Source organism: Bombus pascuorum, unplaced genomic scaffold, assembly GCF_905332965.1.
Source record: "Bombus pascuorum unplaced genomic scaffold, iyBomPasc1.1, whole genome shotgun sequence".
NCBI classification, from domain to species: Eukaryota; Metazoa; Arthropoda; class Insecta; order Hymenoptera; family Apidae; genus Bombus; species Bombus pascuorum.
This window is the reverse complement of record NW_026869742.1, coordinates 544,587-563,774: the sequence shown is the minus strand read 5'-3', so window position 1 is coordinate 563,774 and position 19,188 is coordinate 544,587. Positions and strand designations below refer to the sequence as shown.

General features: G+C 33.8%; 1 protein-coding gene across 1 annotated transcript; it reads right to left on the bottom strand.

Moving 5' to 3' along the window:
- Positions 1-551: 551 nt before the first annotated feature.
- Positions 552-8,184, bottom strand: LOC132915768 (cytosolic endo-beta-N-acetylglucosaminidase-like). Its single transcript, XM_060975576.1, has 7 exons — positions 7,561-8,184; positions 7,054-7,497; positions 6,799-6,973; positions 6,500-6,718; positions 5,870-6,228; positions 5,597-5,779; positions 552-1,188 (listed from the first exon to the last, which is right to left on the bottom strand). Exons 1-7 carry the CDS (start codon positions 7,791-7,793, stop codon positions 1,134-1,136), a joined length of 1,668 nt encoding a protein of 555 aa, XP_060831559.1. The 5' UTR covers positions 7,794-8,184; the 3' UTR covers positions 552-1,133.
- Positions 8,185-19,188: the final 11,004 nt, after the last annotated feature.

Genomic DNA, 19,188 nt, shown 5'->3' with positions numbered 1-19,188 from the left:
TATAGCGATGGTGTCACTAATCAATTTTCCACTTTCTGTCACTTTTTTCTTTTTTTTCACTTAGACTTTCTCTACGCGAAAGATTGTCTAGTTGGCGCGCGCACTGTTCGGGTCTGGGTCAGCTGTCCCCTTTTTTTTTTTTTAGGGCTGAGAGGTCCGTTTGGCTCGGAGGTTCGCAGTCGACTATGTCGAAATGAAGTCAAGAAGATTCTATGACTTATTCTACCACGTACCAAAATAATACGTAATAATAGAGTAACTATTACATCGGAGGTGTTCTTTATTTATTTTCGCATGTTGAATAATCTCCTATCAATTGTTTACTTCTGTCGAATCGAGAATCAAACTCGTATACATATGTAGTTGACAGGCTTTTAAGTTTTATTTTCTCAAAACCGAAACCTCCACGTAATATTGTTATTCTTGATTTCCATATTATCTTGGGTCACAGAATTTCGCTGACTTCACACGGATTTAGAACCATGACGTATATTACACATATATAATATAGATAATATAAGGATAAAGGGAAAATCGAAAGAAAATCGACATACCGTAGGATTTTCTTTTATTTAGCATACAACCATTTTTAAGCGGACACGGGATCCCACGGATACAAGACAGACACAATAGTTTATGGAATGATTGAAAGACGCACGAGAAAAATGAACTGCCTGACCCATTTTCATGAAAATTAAACTATGATTCACGTATATATACAATACTAACTCTTCATTCGTCATTTTCAAAATCAGAAAAACCACACAAATTTAAATAATTCATTTTAACGTTAACGTAATGATTAACATTGTTCAATCTTCGCGTATAATTCATATCGATCAACAAATTCCGAATAAGGAAGAAAAGCTTAATAGGTAAAGGCGAAACACGTAGAAGACCGCGATTACGTGAAAGCCGAGTCTCTCGCGAGTCACGCGTTCGAAAATTTCATGAAACAGCCGATAATCGTTCTTTAGAAGTTCTCGTCGATTTCTTGATCCCTGGCACGGTTGAAAATTTCGAAATCGTCTTCTGGTGCGTCCGATATATCTGATGCAAGTGGTATCTTGGGGAGAAGGGGCACGCAGTCCTCTGGCGAACACTCAGCGTGGCCCTCGGATCCACAGCTGTACTCATTGCAGTTTCCGGTCGAATGCGGAAGTGGCTCGCTCACACGGTATTCCCTTCCTGTAATCAGTGTTAGGGTTATTCGGTGTATGTGGAATTAAAGAAATGCGTGGGTAAATTGTAAGGTATTGAAAGTATATATATTGTGAATAATAAAGTACAAAATGTGAAATACAATGTAAGCCGATCCAGATTCTCTCGCTAGTGTCACTAATCAATTTTCCTTTTGCCATGTGGTACGCCAGATGTGACGATCCTTGCGAGATTCCCCGTAGTCCGGACGCCAAGACCTATCTATTGTTCTATTAACTCGCAACAGGCCTAAGAAGACGACATAAACCGAATCTGTTCAGTTTCAGTTTCCTTCACGTAAACATTTTCGGTTTATGTTTGTTGCACGCTCTTACCTAATACGGAGAAAGCGGGTGTCTGGCAAGATAAGAGTTTTCCCATGAACAAGGATGCCCACGAGCCATATCTAGCTCTCCTTGTCTTTACTACCTAATTCATTTACCAATGGGCATCGCGGATCATTACCCTCACTTTTCCACCAAAAAGTGTGGACAACGAATCCGCGTTCTGAGTTCAAAAGGGAACACCCACACCGAGTTTTCCTCAGTAAGAGCAGTAGAGCAGTCAGATAGTCTTGAACGGTCACGTCTAGAGCTCGGAAGTGTATTGTAAACAAAAGAGAAAAATAAAAGTTTCTTTTCTCCTTAAATTCATTATTACTTTACGTGACACTAGCAACGTTACCCTGAGACTAAAAGAACCGCCGAAACCAACGTCGTACGTGTACCGCTTATGGTCTGTCATCGACGCATTCTTTTGTGCGCTATCTACGCGCTATCGATGACCTTAGCGCTTGAGAAACCGAAGGAAGACCAGATGTAGAGTTTTCTCAGAAGTGGCGATCACTTCAACAATAATAATAAACGAGAAGCATTCGAAACAGGTGATCCATCTATCTCCCAATATTACATTTATATTAGCAGAATGCGGAATTATTTTTTTTCTCGAAATAACTCTATTGTAATTTGATTGTAACTAGACTACTGAAACACCGGAATTACACAGAAGAAAACGTAGAGACGAATTAACATCTACAAAAGGGGCTACTCCTATATATGTATAATACGTATCGTAAGTGATTAATGTGCACGTGAGATTAGGAATGTCAGCTATCCTCGAGAACTCACTCTCATTCTATGCTTCTGTTATTTAGACATTCGTTAGTTAATTCTTTCATTAAATCGTTTATCATAAAAGATATAACTTAGAAAAAACGAGGCTGGCACCCCGCTGGGGGTAGCCACCCACTATATTGCTATATTTATCTTTATTTTATTTTTTTTTCACCAATAAGATATAACACTTTGCCAAATGTCCATAAGGACAAATTGTAAAAAACCAAAATAAAATAAAATAAAAAAAAAATTTAATCGTTTACTATGCTAATCGATTCATCTTAAAACTCTGGTATTTTCTCGCTGATAGTTTATTCATTCATGATATGATGCAAATGTACGAGATGTTCGATCTGATTGACACGAACTTCGCATTTTTGCTCGGTGAATTAAAATTTAATATTAATTGAGCATATGTTTCGAATACGTATAAAATTAAATGATATTAATAAAATAATTTTACTATAAATTTTAGTTTCGACTGTTACGATTATTTAGATATATTTATGCCCGTAGATTGATAAAAAATTATTTCTTAATTAAATTAAAAATCGTTATTCATTTTGCAATAGAACTGTGTGAAATGTATAATATTCCTTTGCAACGGTATTAACATTTACATACTTTCCCACTAATGTTCGCAGCCAAACAAAAAATATTCACTTGTTTAATAGAATAAATATTCTTATAGGTGTAAACATAAATGAGTAATGAATTTAAATTCAGAATTTCAAGAAATTTCTAAAATTATCCAAATTTATTCAATAAAAAAGAATGTCTTTTTCATTAATTCAGATCTACAATAAAACAAGCAAACAACAAAATTTTACAATCAAGTATTATTGAGATCTTTAATAAATTCTTCGATTTTAGATTTTTATTAGCGATTTGAAATTTTTACCTTGCTAAACAAACACGGAACATGATTTCTCGCCGATATCCAATTTCCAATATCAGCGAAACAGAAGCAAAAAGCACAGCTGGAACAATATTTTATACACAGTAGAGGCTAGATGGATCAGCTCTTGCAAAGATCGTTTCACCAGATTGCCAACTTGCGAGCCACAAGCCAATTGAGTTTGTTCAATAAGCTTTCTGAACGTCTCGTACAGGTCGTGATTTCTTCGTAGACTCAAGCTACAAGGCCGAACGTATCGACTGTGAACAGAATATGGTTACGTCTCAACTAGGATATGACGAAAGATATGAATGACACGAGTATCATCTATGATCTTATAACGAAGATCCAGAAATATTTAAGCTCTGTTATGCTTCTTCCCTTAAGACGGGTACTCGATCCCGAGACCGAACAGGCCGGGTTTCTCATACCCGACTTGTTAATTCGGACGTTGTAGGCTGACGTCTACAGAATTATATAGTTTTGTTCATCGTTTGTGTATCGCTAACATAGTGGGAAGTAACCGATTCCATTCTTCCATTCTTCTCGTAACGCGTACAACATACCGTACAACAGACAAGAGAACTACAACGATTCCTCATTAAGAGAATTAAAGCACGCGGGACCTATCGTTCAAACTTGCGTTTTAACATCTACGGGTGTCTACATCGAAAGCGTGTGACCAAATTCGCCGAGAGTTCTCACTTAATCACGATACTTAGTGACGATCGTGGCGACGATTCGTCAGTATGAGGATAGATCGCCGGTAGAGAAAAATTGTACCGCTCAAACAAGCTTTTTCGTACATCATTGTGAGAAATAAGAATACCCTGACCCACTTTCATGAAAATTAAACTATGATTCACGTATATATACAATACTAACTCTTCATTCGTCATTTTCAAAATCAAAAAAACCACACAAATTTAAACACTAACAACAAAAAGGAAAATTTCATGTTGAATAGAAAGGGTATAGTATTACGAACATTAATACGAACGTGACTTCTTCGACGCTTTTAGAATTTCGAGATCACACATCAGACTATATTGGCATTTCTATGTATTGTATGATTTTGTTGGGAAAATCATAAACATACAAAATTTTTCTGTATATTCTGTAAATCTAAGAGACTCTTTTTGTTAAAATGTTCTTCCATTGAAAAAGATTTTTATTTTATAGAATTTAGAAAAGTTTATGTAATTTCAGAAAACGAATAAAAATAAGTTTACATAAATCAATAATTTGAATATTGTTTACTTCCTCTTTTTACATAGAATTAATAGTAAAATTATTGTTAATATTCTCCTGTGTGAATTTTTTTCAATTTAAATTGTCGTTTAAATAGAATATTTTTTTGCATTTATGCAACAGTTAAAAAAGATTATGAACTTAAAGACACCTTTTAAAAACTTCAAATTAATTTTCAAACTAAAGGTTTAATATATCTCCATTTACGATTTGAAATTTAAGATAATACCACAACTATCTTTGTTAAAAGCACCACATGAAGCCTTTTATAGAAAGAAGCTGAAAGTAACAGATATAGAAGAATTGATAGCATAGAATAGAATAGCATAGATAGTATAGAATTGCATAGCTCTCCTTAAACAGAAACAGTTGTACCGACATCCAACAGTAAACATTCCAACCGTCTTTGCCCCGTGGCTCGCCACACACAGACCCAATTATTCCCGCAACATGATTGCCAGATGTCGATGCATCATTCACAGTATATATTCAGCTAGCCTGAGGACCCGCTATAAATTTTAGGATTTAATTGACTAAGGTCCTTCAAATTGACAAACAGTCTTTATCCTAACAGTCCGGAAGATACGGCAGATCTGCTTTCCTCACGAACGACGTTTCCCGCTAGCAACTTTCTTTCAATGGCGGCTAGCATCTTTCTCTAACCACCAACATAGAAATTTCTGTTTTAATTAACAGATTATTTGCGACCAACTCTTATATAGAATTTTAAGTAAATACATAGAAATTAACCAATTAACGGCAACGTCCATTTCCCTCACTTTCTGAACGAGGGTTGTCCTCGACGAATCCGATCATCTCGTGCCCTGAGACACACTCCATCATAGTTTTTCTCTGTAGCATCACTGTGATGGAGAGGAACATTCTCGTGCGATCTCATCAGCGAGTAAAACAACGTCCTTACGATCAGTGGATATTTCACGTTTTTAGCAAACAGTCCGACTTAGACTATGGAAGAAAGTATATTCGTTATCCCGTTAACCGCGGATTCGTTATTGAACCTAAGAACATTGTTGATAGTATCTCGAATATCTAACTATCACGGTTACTTGTTAAATTCTGTGATCTTGTTTTTTATGTTACAAATATTTCAATTTATATTTTGTAGACTTACCATCTTTTCCAGTTGGCAACCAAATTCCTTGATTTATAATGAACGATGGATTTTAAGCCTGTATTATTGCCGAGAACTAGCATTGGTTCGGGTTGACTTCCATTTGCTATGGACGACTCCATTTTTTTATAAGCAATGATTGCTACAATGTCTTGTTGAAATTCGATGTGAACGAGAAATAGTCTGTAAATGAATTTAAACACATAATTAATATATAAAATACAATTGTGCGAGGTATCATAAATTTAATTACAAAATATATAACTCCTTCACCTGTGATATGACCTAGTTGTAAGATCATTTGTAGTTAATTCTATGCAACCACCACCTCTGAAAGAGAACTCGCTGCAAAATTCGAAGCTATTTACATATAGCATTGGCATTTTATTTTCAATATTTACAACATTTTTTAATACTCGAACAACATTCTTTCTCGTTTCATAAACATAATGTATCGGTTCTTCTGAACACTCATTTCGATCGTTTTCACTTTTCGGTTCTGGAAGTTGAGGCGATGATGTAAATTTCATGTGCGGTATAGGTACTGAAATTTGTGGATCTTGCAGGGATAAATTGTAAAATGGTTTGTGTTTAAATCTTTTTCCATCCCTTTCATATAGTGCCTGCATAAACTATGTGCATCTCAGTTATAATATATTCATGTGATAAATTCAGTTATTTTTTTTTTTTTTATATATGGTTTATTTTGGTTTTTACAATTTGTCATGAAGGACATTTGGTAAAGTGTTATATCTCATTGGTAATAAAAAAAATAAAATAAAAATAAATATAGCATGTGGGTGGCTACCCTCAGCAGGGTGCCAACTTCGTGTTTTCTAAGTTATATCTTTTATGATAAATTCAGTTTGTTAAAAATAATGTGTTTGTCAAAATTTGACATACCTGACCACAGCGATAATACATGCTACCACTGCCACGGCAAAATGATGTTTTGAATACTTCTTCTTCGTAGATAGATACATGAACATATAAATAAGGAAACAACTGTGCCCAAAATAGATCTTCTACTTCTTGGAATGTCTTAGATCCGAAAAATTCGTGAGTCCAACCTGGACCAAAAAGTGCAACAGAAAGTCCTTCGTGTCGTATTTTTTGTAAAGCCTGTAGATTATAATGGTTTAATGAAATATTAAACGATATTATATTATATGCTACAATAAAATAAGTAATATTGTAATTACATATGATGAATTAAATCCACCACCGCCAGGACAACCTCTACCCCAAACATCAACTCCTACATATATATCATGAATATCTCGACTGTGAGTTTTTGCTACTGCCAAACTGTTTTTCAATTTTGATTTCGTCCAGTTATAATTCAAGTAAATGGCATCGCAGTTTAAAAAGAAATCTCTGAAACATTGTATTCAGAACATTAAATAAAATTTACAAACAGAAACAATTGTAAAAGTATAAGAGTGTAATAAGCTTACATGTTTTTACTGTTAAGCTCATTTTGCCAATTTAATTTTCCTTCATTGGTTACGCTATCGTACCATATAATTTCAGAATTTCTAATTGCTTCATGAATATTTTCTGTTAGATATTTTACAAAATAAATTAAATTATTAACTTGCTCACTTTTAATGGTATTTTCAATATTTAATAACCAGCCATCAAACTTATAAAATTTTGCAACAAGTATTAGTGCATCTGCAAATCTTCTTACTTCTTCATGAGATTCAAGTATAACATCCCAGATACCTTCTCTTTCCATAATTACAGTACCAAGAACTTTTACACCATGATTATGTGCTGCATTAATCCATCCAAAAGGGGGCACAGTTATGAAATGATGACTAAAATACACAAAAGTGTCAATAACACTCCAGTGATAAAATAGGTAAGAATCATAAGATTCTGATCCATATATAAATCTGAAAAATCACGGGTATATTATGTATAATATATGAATTAATAAATATAGTGATTTCTATTACCTGTCTTCTAGGTAGCCACCTTTCATATCATGACAGAGCAACGTTTTCGGATGTACTTCTCTATCCAATTTTTCTAACCGTGTTCTTCCTGCGCTTATTTCTAAACCACTGTACACATAATCAGTTGAATCTCGTAGTTCTCCAATTTCTGGCCATGGTTTCAAGTTACCCACGTTATCGAATAATTCTTTTAAGTTTTTGAAAGGTTGTGACTCTGTAACTTCCGTCCTCATCTCTCTGAATTATACTGTTCCACAGATCACTTTCAAATAGTTTTTAATTCATTAACTCAAACAAAGGTTTCTCTTCTTATTTTGGTTCACCGGAAACTTGTATATACATGCGAAGCAGATAGTGTTCCCATCTAACAGAACTGGCATATCAAATTACGTCTCATGATATAATACCATTATCTACCAACTGCTAATGGGCAAAAAGATGTTCATTTCTCTATCAAACAAAGTATACAAAATAAAATTATGAATTTATAATGCTCCTACATCAATGTTTATATGATTGTTTCGACTTTGAAAGTAATATTCTTATTTACGCAAGTATATATTCTTTAATATTTTGCAAAAATTATACCGAAACAAACAATTTGGAATAAACATAACTAAGTAAATACTTTAACTTTTTTTTATATTTAATTAAATATTTTATTTGTTTTGAGTAGAATTTAACACCTAACCTTTACGTTTAAAATATTACTCTTTCTCATTCTCTCTTTCAATGTTATTTCTTCTGCTTCCGTTTTATGATATTTATGACATTTCTTAGTTCAGATATAAGTAACTTTTTCGTAATTTATAAAAAATGACACTCTTTTTAATTATCCTACACTATTAATCCATTACATGTAATTTAACTTTGTAATTTAACTTTTAGCAACTTAAGATATGTGCATGTACAGAGTAATTTTCTTCCTAAGAATAATCATTTGATATTACGATAATTCCAAAAACTTAAATTAATTTGCAAATAACGTAATGCACAGCCATACACAAGCCATACAAGTTATACTTATGTCCTTTAAGTCACCAGAAATAAATTTTAAATTTTATATTATATATTAATATATATTATAGGGAGAAGCACTATACAAAATAATAATGTTAAAGGCATACATGCAATTTATTAGTATAGATACTTACTATATGCAAAGCGTTCTCTTCAAAGATAATATGTCGGCTACCAAACGGTCGACGGCAACCGAACGCATTTCTGGTACTGATAATAATAGTATAGTTACAAGACAGTTGTGTATCTATGTCCAACTATAAAATTTGAAATTCGGTGCTTGGTCTCGCGGCATGTCGCATGTCTCATGAGGCATAAAATGTATCGTCTACGGTCTACTATGTGAATATATTAATAAACTTAACAAATTTGTTATTATTTTCTCTAGGTAATTTTTCTCCCTCAAGATTCCGAGGAAAGTACTGAACTGTTGACTCGTTACCAGTGTTGACAACATTTCATCATTTGTCACCTTTCCCACTTCATAGTCAGGTTTTTCAAACTAAGAGCGGCATATGGTACATTTGTATTGTACGTGCGAGAGGGAGGTAACGTATAGCACAACCACACACAAGTATGTATCCCCTTCATAGCATGTATGCGAGCGTTGTACGATGGCCTAGGACTCCGTTGAGAGAAAAGAGAGAAGCGCAGTGTGAAAATCTTATGCCCTAGATCTCTGGCGAGTATCACACGTGTAGAGCAATTACGTGAATATTAGAATAAAGTTCCTTATAATACCTCTCCAAGTCCTCTCCATATTTTAATAGCCGTAAATTGGCGCAGCAGCGCCAAAATTTGAAAGAATAAGGAAACACATATGTACGTATCTTTCTTTTGTGAGACAGAAGAGCTTTATTTTTCGGGTCTTCCAACGTTGCCGTCTGAAGCGTGCTTTCCATTTGCGACTAGCCACGCGATTATAAAATCCATTGCCGAATATTGCACAATTTTTATTCGTACTACCGCGATTAAGGATCGCGCGCGACTCTAAAATTGCGACTTACCTCGACAAGTCAGTCGCCTGCAACTACAAAGTATACGGAACATGTACGTGCTATTATATCCATCGTCAGAAGAATCGCGCGAGACCGAACGTCATTTTGCTGCTAGAAGTGTGGGCACTCCTCACTAAGGACGTCTTAATATATAACACTATTAACTTAAAGCACTATATAATATTATGTAGTTGTAAATTATAATATTATATACTATTATAGTATATACTATTATAATTTATAATACCGTCAATATAAATAATTAATATTATAGTGATAAAAAATGAGAAAAACCTAAAATTCAATTATTTTATTTATATTATTCAGCTTTTCCAAAGGTTTTTCGTTCAGTACTAATGGTTTCTCGACATAAAAGTTTACTATCCTTTTATGAGAAATGCAGATTGATTAACAGATTGATTAACGTGTTAAAAAATGGATGGTTCTATTAAAAAGAATATAGCTGATCTTTATTATAGGTGTCGCGCGTGATACTAGCCAGAAATGAAAAGAAGCTGAAAGACGTCCTTATTCCTTATCATTGTACATGCGTCGTGCAGCATCATCAAGTCGAGTTATCGTTACACGTGCGTGTTTCCTAAGAATCAATAAGAAGAATATCGGGATCCTTATCGCGAACCGAAACTATAACATACAGCCAAATTTACACCTTTTCACTTTGGATAATCTGTAAGTAATATACGTTTTACAACGGTTTGTAATATTTCTCAATTATACAATTTGAATTGCATTTGCTCCTAAGATGCTCAGCTGGTCTCTGACTCGATACAAAACGAGAGGAACGACCCTCCTACGACTGGTATGTATTCTGATTGTATAATATAATCGAATATAATCTGATTGTATTAGAAACAAATTCCTAATAGAAACGTTTTTGTATCATATGACTCGGAACGATTCAGATTAGATCATATTACTATATAATCTGTATAATCTAATCTACAAGACAAGCAATTTTATAACTTTATAAACGTCATATCGATTAAATAAAAAAAAAACGGGATTTTTTCTTACATTTCCTTTGTATCTTAAAAATTATTTATCATACGTGAAAAAGTGTCAATAGAAGATTGTTGTTAATTCGTGCATTCGCGGGGATACGTGTCTCGGTTAGGCGCGTCAACGGGAGTCGTAAATTCCCGTTAGGATATAGGAATCGACACAGCGAGCAGGGCGATCCCCTGATTTCTGTTAGGATAATAGGAGTGGTTGTGGTAAAATAACTGTCGTCTACAGTCATCTAATATAAGGAATTTATTGCCGTTTACAACACGTGGAACGTATACAGATAAGATTGGATTTCGTCGGACCTTACACTGTTTAACCCGAGAGTTGATGTTGTTAGCGCGTTGACTGTCGATACCGTGTTAGAATAGTAGACTTGACTACCCGATGAGTGTTGTAGCACTGACTTGATTCTCCGATGTGTAGAATAAACGTGATTTGACTCTACGTGGCGTCGTAGAGCAATGTTTGACCGAATGAGCGTAATGACTTGACTCTTCCGCGTTGTTGAAGAGTAGTGTACTTGACTGTTTGCGGAGTATAAGAACAGAGACTGACCCATCTCCTACTATTTAGGAGGAAAGCTCGGTGTGGGTGTACCCTTGCTGAACTAAGGATGCGGATTCGTTGTTCACACTTTTCGGTAGAATAATGAGGGTAACGATCCGCGATGCCCATTGGTTATAGCCGAAGTTAATAAACAAATCCGCGGAGAGAGGCTCCTGCAGATATGACTCATGGGTGTCCTTGGTCTTGGGAAAAATCAGCTGTTTAGCAGGGCACACCTGCTTTCCCCGTAATTAGCAAGAGGTGAAATAAACCTAATGACTGTTCAAATGACCATCCATAAACTGAAAATATTTGTATGAATCGAAGTTAAGCTGAAAAGATTCGGTTTATGCTGGTTCCTTGGGTTTCTTGCAGGTCAGTGTAACGAGGGGTAGGCCTTGGCGGCCAGACCGAAAGGGACGTCGCACGGACCGTCTCGCGCGACGTAACAATTGTAGATAATAAAATTATCTATAAAATGAGACTCGTTACGTAACGATAAGCTCAATTTTTATGCTATACATTAGTAAATGGTGCAAAGACTTTTTTCTTAAATCGTTTATGACGTTAGTTAAAATTGTCATACAATATTGAGGTTTTATGGTATCAGTCATATCAAAATAGGATACCAAATTTCAAATCGATTCGTTTGTTAGTTTTTGTAAAATTAATTAATTAATTTACGAAACGGGAAATTTTTAATTTGTAAGAAAATTATGTGAGTTTACCTTAGTTTATGCTCCGATCTTCTACGCTATGTAGAAGACTTACTCCTCTATTACTAACATTCAACAGATATAAGTATAGTTCAGTGATTCTTTCAGTCTATTAATGAATGTAACTATAATGAATGTAATCATAACATTGCGTACAAATTTTTCTGGAAACGGAATAAAATTAGTATTAACGTCGAATGTGTTATAAGATACTAGGAGGAATTTATACGACAAACAATTAATTTAATATATTTTTACAAATAATTAATTTATTTATATAGGTTATGTTGTTTTCAAACGTGCAACAAAAAGTGAATCAACTTCAAAACAATAGTTAAAATGTACTATATACTGAAATAAGACACATTTGTATTAACGATATGTTGATGTTACATTTGTCACATAAAAAATATATTATTTATATTTTATAAATGTTAAAAAGTTGATTAATTTGAATATATATAATTTTGAAATTAAATGGAACCGCCTTTATTACAAACCGAAATAGCTCAGTTGGGAGAGCGTTAGACTGAAGATCTAGATGTTCCCCGGTTCGACCCCGGGTTTCGGCAGTTTTCCTTTCCTTTCATCTATTTTTTTTGTAAATATTTACGTCTTATGTTCAAGTACATGCTATTCAACTAAGAGATATATTTTGTATGTCTTTGGACGAATCATTTTCACATATTTCCGACGATTAACAAAAATTGTTAATATTATTGATAAAAATTATTTAATTTTCGGTCTGATACACGTTTGAGTATTAAAAATATCCAAAAAATTATTTTTTAAATAAGAAGTCAAGGCGACCTTGAGTTTTTAAATGGCATTTTGGACTCCACAGAGTAGCAGCTAACGTCAAGACGAATTCAACGTCCTACAATACTATGACTTTTAGATGACCTTCAGATTTACAAATCCGATTTACAAATACGATATGGAAAATTATCCCATTTCTATTAAAACATATATTAGATATAAGACTAATACTGTCAAATGAATAAGTTTTTAAATTTATCCAACGATTATAATAATATTGTCTTGTACTACATCATTACACGTTAGAATGAACTAATACTGTTAACTTAAACTTGTTAAACTTAAATTTCTGAGTTCAAGATCATCTCAAAATGATCTCAGAATCATAATCAATCATGACGATCTCAACTTTTTATCGGAAAAAAATTTGTAATTTACAAACATGTAGTTGATCGAAAATTATCTAACTTTTGTGCAAAACATTCCTTCCAGAAATTGTAGGAAATGCCGCTCAGAAATACTTGAGTATCAGAAATATTTGAAAATTGGCGGTTAAACTTACAGGATATACCCTGTATATATTATTTGAAACATACGTTTGAGATTGAAATAATACTGCAGTAAGTAATACTAAATGAATATACATATATAAATAATAATAAAATTATTGAAAGAACTAAAAACATTTATTATATATATTTTATTATGTATTTACATATATATTAAGATCTATGTATTTTTGAATGAAATAAGTATGTATAGTAATAATTACATTAGAGATCCTGTTTACCATTTAATAAATAAGATTTCAATAACTTTCTAGCTATTTTAGGTAGTATAACAATTTTTCAGAAGATTATATGCATTCATCTATTACAGATTATCTATGCTAGCATGAACATGAAAACTTATAGCTTTTTGCAAAATATTTAATGTTTGATTACATATTTTTTTTGTCTTTTTTTTGTTTTTATGTGATTAGTTTTTTATTTTATTTTGGTTATTTTACAATTTGTCCTTGTGGACATTTGGTAAAGTGTTATATCTCGTTGGTGAAGAAAAAAAAATAAAATAAAATAAAAAATAAATATAGCATGTGGGTGGCTACCCCCAGCGGGGTGCCAGCTTCGTTTTTTCTAAGTTATATCTTTTATGTTTTGATTACATATGTAGATAAAAATATAAGCAACAATTTTTCAATAGTAACGGTAACAGGAAAAAAATGAAACTATAAACTTAGTATCGTAAAAACATCGTATCTATAATAATATTAATTAATATATATATTAATTAATATAATTAAATTAATCATTGGTAGAAATTGGTATCAACAAAAATCTATTATATTTACATTTATTGTTTCTAGCCAATATACTAACAATATAACTTTTATATAATATAACTATAATAATTTATTATAATATAACTTTTGGAATATTTGGAATTGGATTTTATTCCAGTTGTTAGTGAGTAATATCCATTTTCCATGTCGTTATTTCGTATAATGTTCTTTTTTAAGTATTTATGACAGTGAAAAGATTTTTCTATGATAGTATTTGCGTTAATACGTGATCATGTTTATGGTTGAAATAATAACGTTCTTTGAAACCGATGGGCTACATATCTGGCTAATGCGTCTGACAGCGACGAATACTCTCATGCGAGTAAACACTAAACGACCCGGTTTTCGGACGAAAAACAATACAGATTGGAATTACTTTGCGTACATAATACACGAAAAAACTGAATCATGGTTGAACGAGAATTTTCAGATAATATATTATCGTTTTCGAATCGGTAAAAAAATTGATGGAAAGCCAATTTGTCTTTTAAACTTATATCGGTATATACACTTACATATGTGGAACGCATAATAATAATATTTTTTAGTGAGTGTTACTGGTGTGCACTTTTCACTCACGAATGAATCCGGCTCGAAGGACCAAATGTTACAACCGTTCGTGGAGAGACGCCGTCGCGAGGGAAACGCGTCCGACGGGAGGCGTAAATTCTCGCTACGATTCGGTTAATCGATGCCGCGAAATAGTCGTTCCCCTTGTTTCGGTTAACATAACAGGGGTGGTTTGATGAATGAAACCTGTTAACACTGTGTTATCGTCTATATTCAACAATCACTTATACAATAATATAAACGTCACAAAGTATTTGGCGATACGTACAATTAATGTGTTACAGAGAAATTCTACCCGACTTTACGATGTCTCTCGATGAATTCGTTGGATTAAGCGACTTTATTCGTCAGTATGCATTAATTGTTAATTAAATTTCCGAATTGTTCACGATAGATTGAAATCTACAGATATAGGTAAATATGCTTTGCCAATATATTAAAGATCAGATAAATAACAATTCATTGCTATTCGAAATAAATACATAAGATCATTCTGTTCGAATGTAGCGTCTTTGACGAAGTCCAAAATGTTTAAAAGATCAGAGAAATGCTTGGTTATAAACTCCGATGAATTTACGAATGTCAGAAAACCTACAAAGATGGTCTTATCACGTTTTTGTGATCTTTATGCGAAGTAGTTGAAGTAAGCGATTCGAAGATATAAAGCCTTTTGAGAGTTGATAAATGTTTTGTGGGAAACGAATAAGATTGGTTTAGTTATCTATATTAATTTGTCTTTGTTAATATTATTAGTTTGCATATAGTTAATGTTAGTAATACTTTTTAAATGTTCAAGAAATCAATAGAAACGTGCATTTAATTCTGATATGAAATGGAAAGGTAGTTTTAATGTAAAGTCGATTGACAAATTATTATTGAATTTTGAAATTACTCTTCCATAAAAAATGTCACTTAATGTTTCAGAACTCATTTGAAACGTGGAGGTAGATATTGTTGATTTAATATTATTTTAAACCATAGATGATGGAAGCACGTAATAAAGGAAGGGTGAAAAGGTTATAATCTTACAAAATGTGATTGAAAAGTAGGAAAACACGATAAAGGAAATTTTCATAATTCTTTTAGCAAAGAGGAAAAATTCTATGAAGCGATTTTGTGTGACGGAAGAGTTGCAATGCAAAGTATAACTTTATTATTAAGTCATTTTGTATGGAAGAAAGTTTTTTCTGTTTCGAACTTTCAAAATAATACACAGTTTTATTGAATATTATGAAATGCTAGTAACGAAGAATAAACGCATATATAGTTACTTATTTTTAATTCGTATTACCATTTATCATTTTCATTTTTAAATTTATATTATTGCTTACTATCTTCATTTTGTATGAAAAAATGTTTATTTCTTTTTAAATAATTCGCAGTTTTACTAAATATTCTAAGATAACAGTTGAGAAATACAAGCGCACGGTTGCTCATTATTGTCTTTTATCTTCAGTTTTAAATTCGGATACTTATATTTCTTGTATCTTGATTAAAACGTTTACATTTGCAAGTTCGTTGATGCTTCATTTAGAAAAACGAAGGCATTTTGTGCAAACATCTGCAGCTTAGCTTCCGTTTCTTTTCCAAAGTACATATTTTACTTGAGTCGCCTCTTTGTAATTAGCAAATTAATTAACATATTAAGACTTTATTTTTTACATTCTCTATACATTTTTGTGTAAATAAAGGAAGCTGTTGATGCAATGAATTTTTGCGAAAAGTATCGTAAGATGTAGTAAGAATGTTACTGAAAAATTAACTTAACTAAAGCTCATCGGATTTAACAATACGTTTATTGATCCACCTCGGTATTTTACATATTATCATTTAATTATGTATATATAATATATATATATATATATATATATATATATAGTATATAGTATATATATAGTATATATATAGTACATATATAAAATATAGTATATACATATAGTATATGTATAGTATATAGTATATATGTCGGAGATGAAAGGACACCGGGTCCCCCCCGTTGGAATTATTTGGAAAAGCCTCAATACTGTAGCATTTACGAAATAACCCAGACACAGTCATTCGAAACTTGAGACAATGAGTTTAGGCTCGAGGCGACAACCGGTCGCCGAGCGTAGCCACGGTCACGGGATGAACGTTTCACCTAACAGAGATATAAAGTAACATAGCTTTCCTTTAAAGAATTGGCAGTACAGACACTTGACAATAATACATTCCAACAGCCCCGCAGCTCGCCACACACAGACCCCATTCTTTGGGCCAGATGATCGCCAGATGCCGATGCATCGTTTACAGTTTATGTTCAGATAACCTGAGGAACCGTTACAAATCTTAGGACTTAGTTAACTAAAGTCCTTCAGATTGACAAACAGTCTTTATTCTATCAGCCTGTAAATCTGTCACCTATTGCGGGAAGTTATGGGAAAGCCTGATTTGGTCACGTACGACGTTGCCTGCTAGGAACTCTCTCTCTAGGGCGGCTAGCATCCTTTTCTAACCGCCAACATAGAAATTGACCAATTAACAGCAGCGCCTATTTCCCTCACCCTCCGAGTGGAGGCTTTCTTTGACGAATCCGATGATCTCGTGCCCTTAGGCACACCCCGTCATAGTTTTCCTCTGCAGCGTCGTCGCGACGGAAAGTCATTCTTTTCTGGCAATCTGATTAGCTAAGAGTCAATCAAGCGTTCCTAGTATCACGAGTAGTAAGTTGAGTACGACTTAGACTTTGAAGCAAAGTATATTCGTCATCCCGTTGACCGTGGATTCGCTATATCGAACTTAGGGCCATTGTCATTAGCGTCCAGCTACCGCGTCCGTTTGTCAATCTTGTATCAGCCATACTTGTGTAATAAATATCTGTGCGACAACCATGAACAACACTGGTGAAGATTCATTATACGCCCCTAACGTCAACCCGACATATATATATAGTATATGTACAGTATATAGTATATTTATATATATATATATAGTATATAGCATATAGTATATATATAGTATATATAATATGTATATAGTATATATATATAGTATATAGTATATATATAGTATATATATATATAGTATATATGTAGTATATATATATATAGGATTGGTTATCGTAATTTGCCATTTATTTCAATTACTGAATTATATCTATTTAGTGTACTGTTTGTTGAAATTAAATATAAGATTCATGCAAAAATTTAATAATATACCAACAAATATGAGCAGCATAAATTTTGTCAGTATTGATTTAATCGAGCATAAAATTATTTATAATTTGTACGAAAATATTTGTTATTATACGCGTATTTGTTATTATACGCTGTCTCGTTAATTCGTCTTCTTTTAATTGTTGCAAAATTCATAAATACGATTTGTGATCAGTTTAATGCTTGGTGATCATAATAAGTTAACATAATAAATTCTTTTAACTTTTTCATATTTTGCACCGCTATTATGTATGAATACAAAATTCTAATGGATCAACTATTTCTTTCATAGTCCGAGTTATCTCGTCTTATATGTATGAAATATAACGATGTATTATACAACACCAACGTATTAAAATTTACACAAATAATTTTACGTATATATGTATTCGGACGAAAGTATCCGGACATTTGCTTCGATAAGACATATCATCACATTTAAGTAGTATACAATAACATTTAAATCGGACCTTCGGTATTTTAAAACACATAACCATAAGGAGATAAACGTTTCTAAGGACCGCGAAGTTAAACAGCTGGTAGGAATCCGTAATTTCTATTGGTTAGTAGGACTATCGATGGACTAGGAAGGGTATTAGCCGCCCTCGATGGAGAGTTGGGAGTAGGAAGCATCGTACGTGTGCAAACTTAGTGTTCACGTGTTTTCCAGATGCTAACCAGGAACCTTAGACATTTCTATCGTGAAAGTGCCTTTATTTGATATGGTACTTTCACTAGCAAGTGTCGAAGGTTTGTGGTCGGTCCACGAGTGTCTTCGGGGGAACGCAATGGAGATGTGCGGGCATCTGGCTGCCGTGCGTCCGCGATGTGAGGTCCGGCTCAGGTAGAGAGTCGGCCGACGTAACAATGAATACACGTTTTATACAGTTATTCTATATATATGTTACACACTTAGCAGCATCGAATTAACCCTTGACATCTTTAGTGAAAGATATGGTTGATATTGGTTGAAGGAGGCGGCGGAGCGCATGAGAGAAAAGGATTCTCATCCCGAAAGGGTAGGCGGACGGCGGCGGGGTGGGGAACGGGCGCACGCCACTTCCTGGCGAGCTCGAACCGCCTCGCCGTCCAGTGAGTGTCAGGCGCCGGCCAGTTCGGCACCTCGGTGCCGCCAAATCACCTGGTCGGGGAATCAGGCGGTCTTGCCGGCGGCGGTGGCCGTGCATCGCATCTTTAGTTATATTCGCATAACTCGAGGTGAACTCGGCGCGGATGGGGCTCGTGATGTAATTCTTATGAGTGGTTCTAGGGCCTCTTCCGCCATGCGCCAAGTACGGCCACCGTGGATGTTTTAGCCGGTACGAATCCGGCACTACCCGGCGCCCTCTCCCCGGAGAGCGCGGGGCGCCTATGAAGGTTTCCTCCACGAAAAAAAAAAAAAAAAAAAAAAAAAAAGGAATCCGTAATTCAACGTGTTTTGACATATTTTCGCT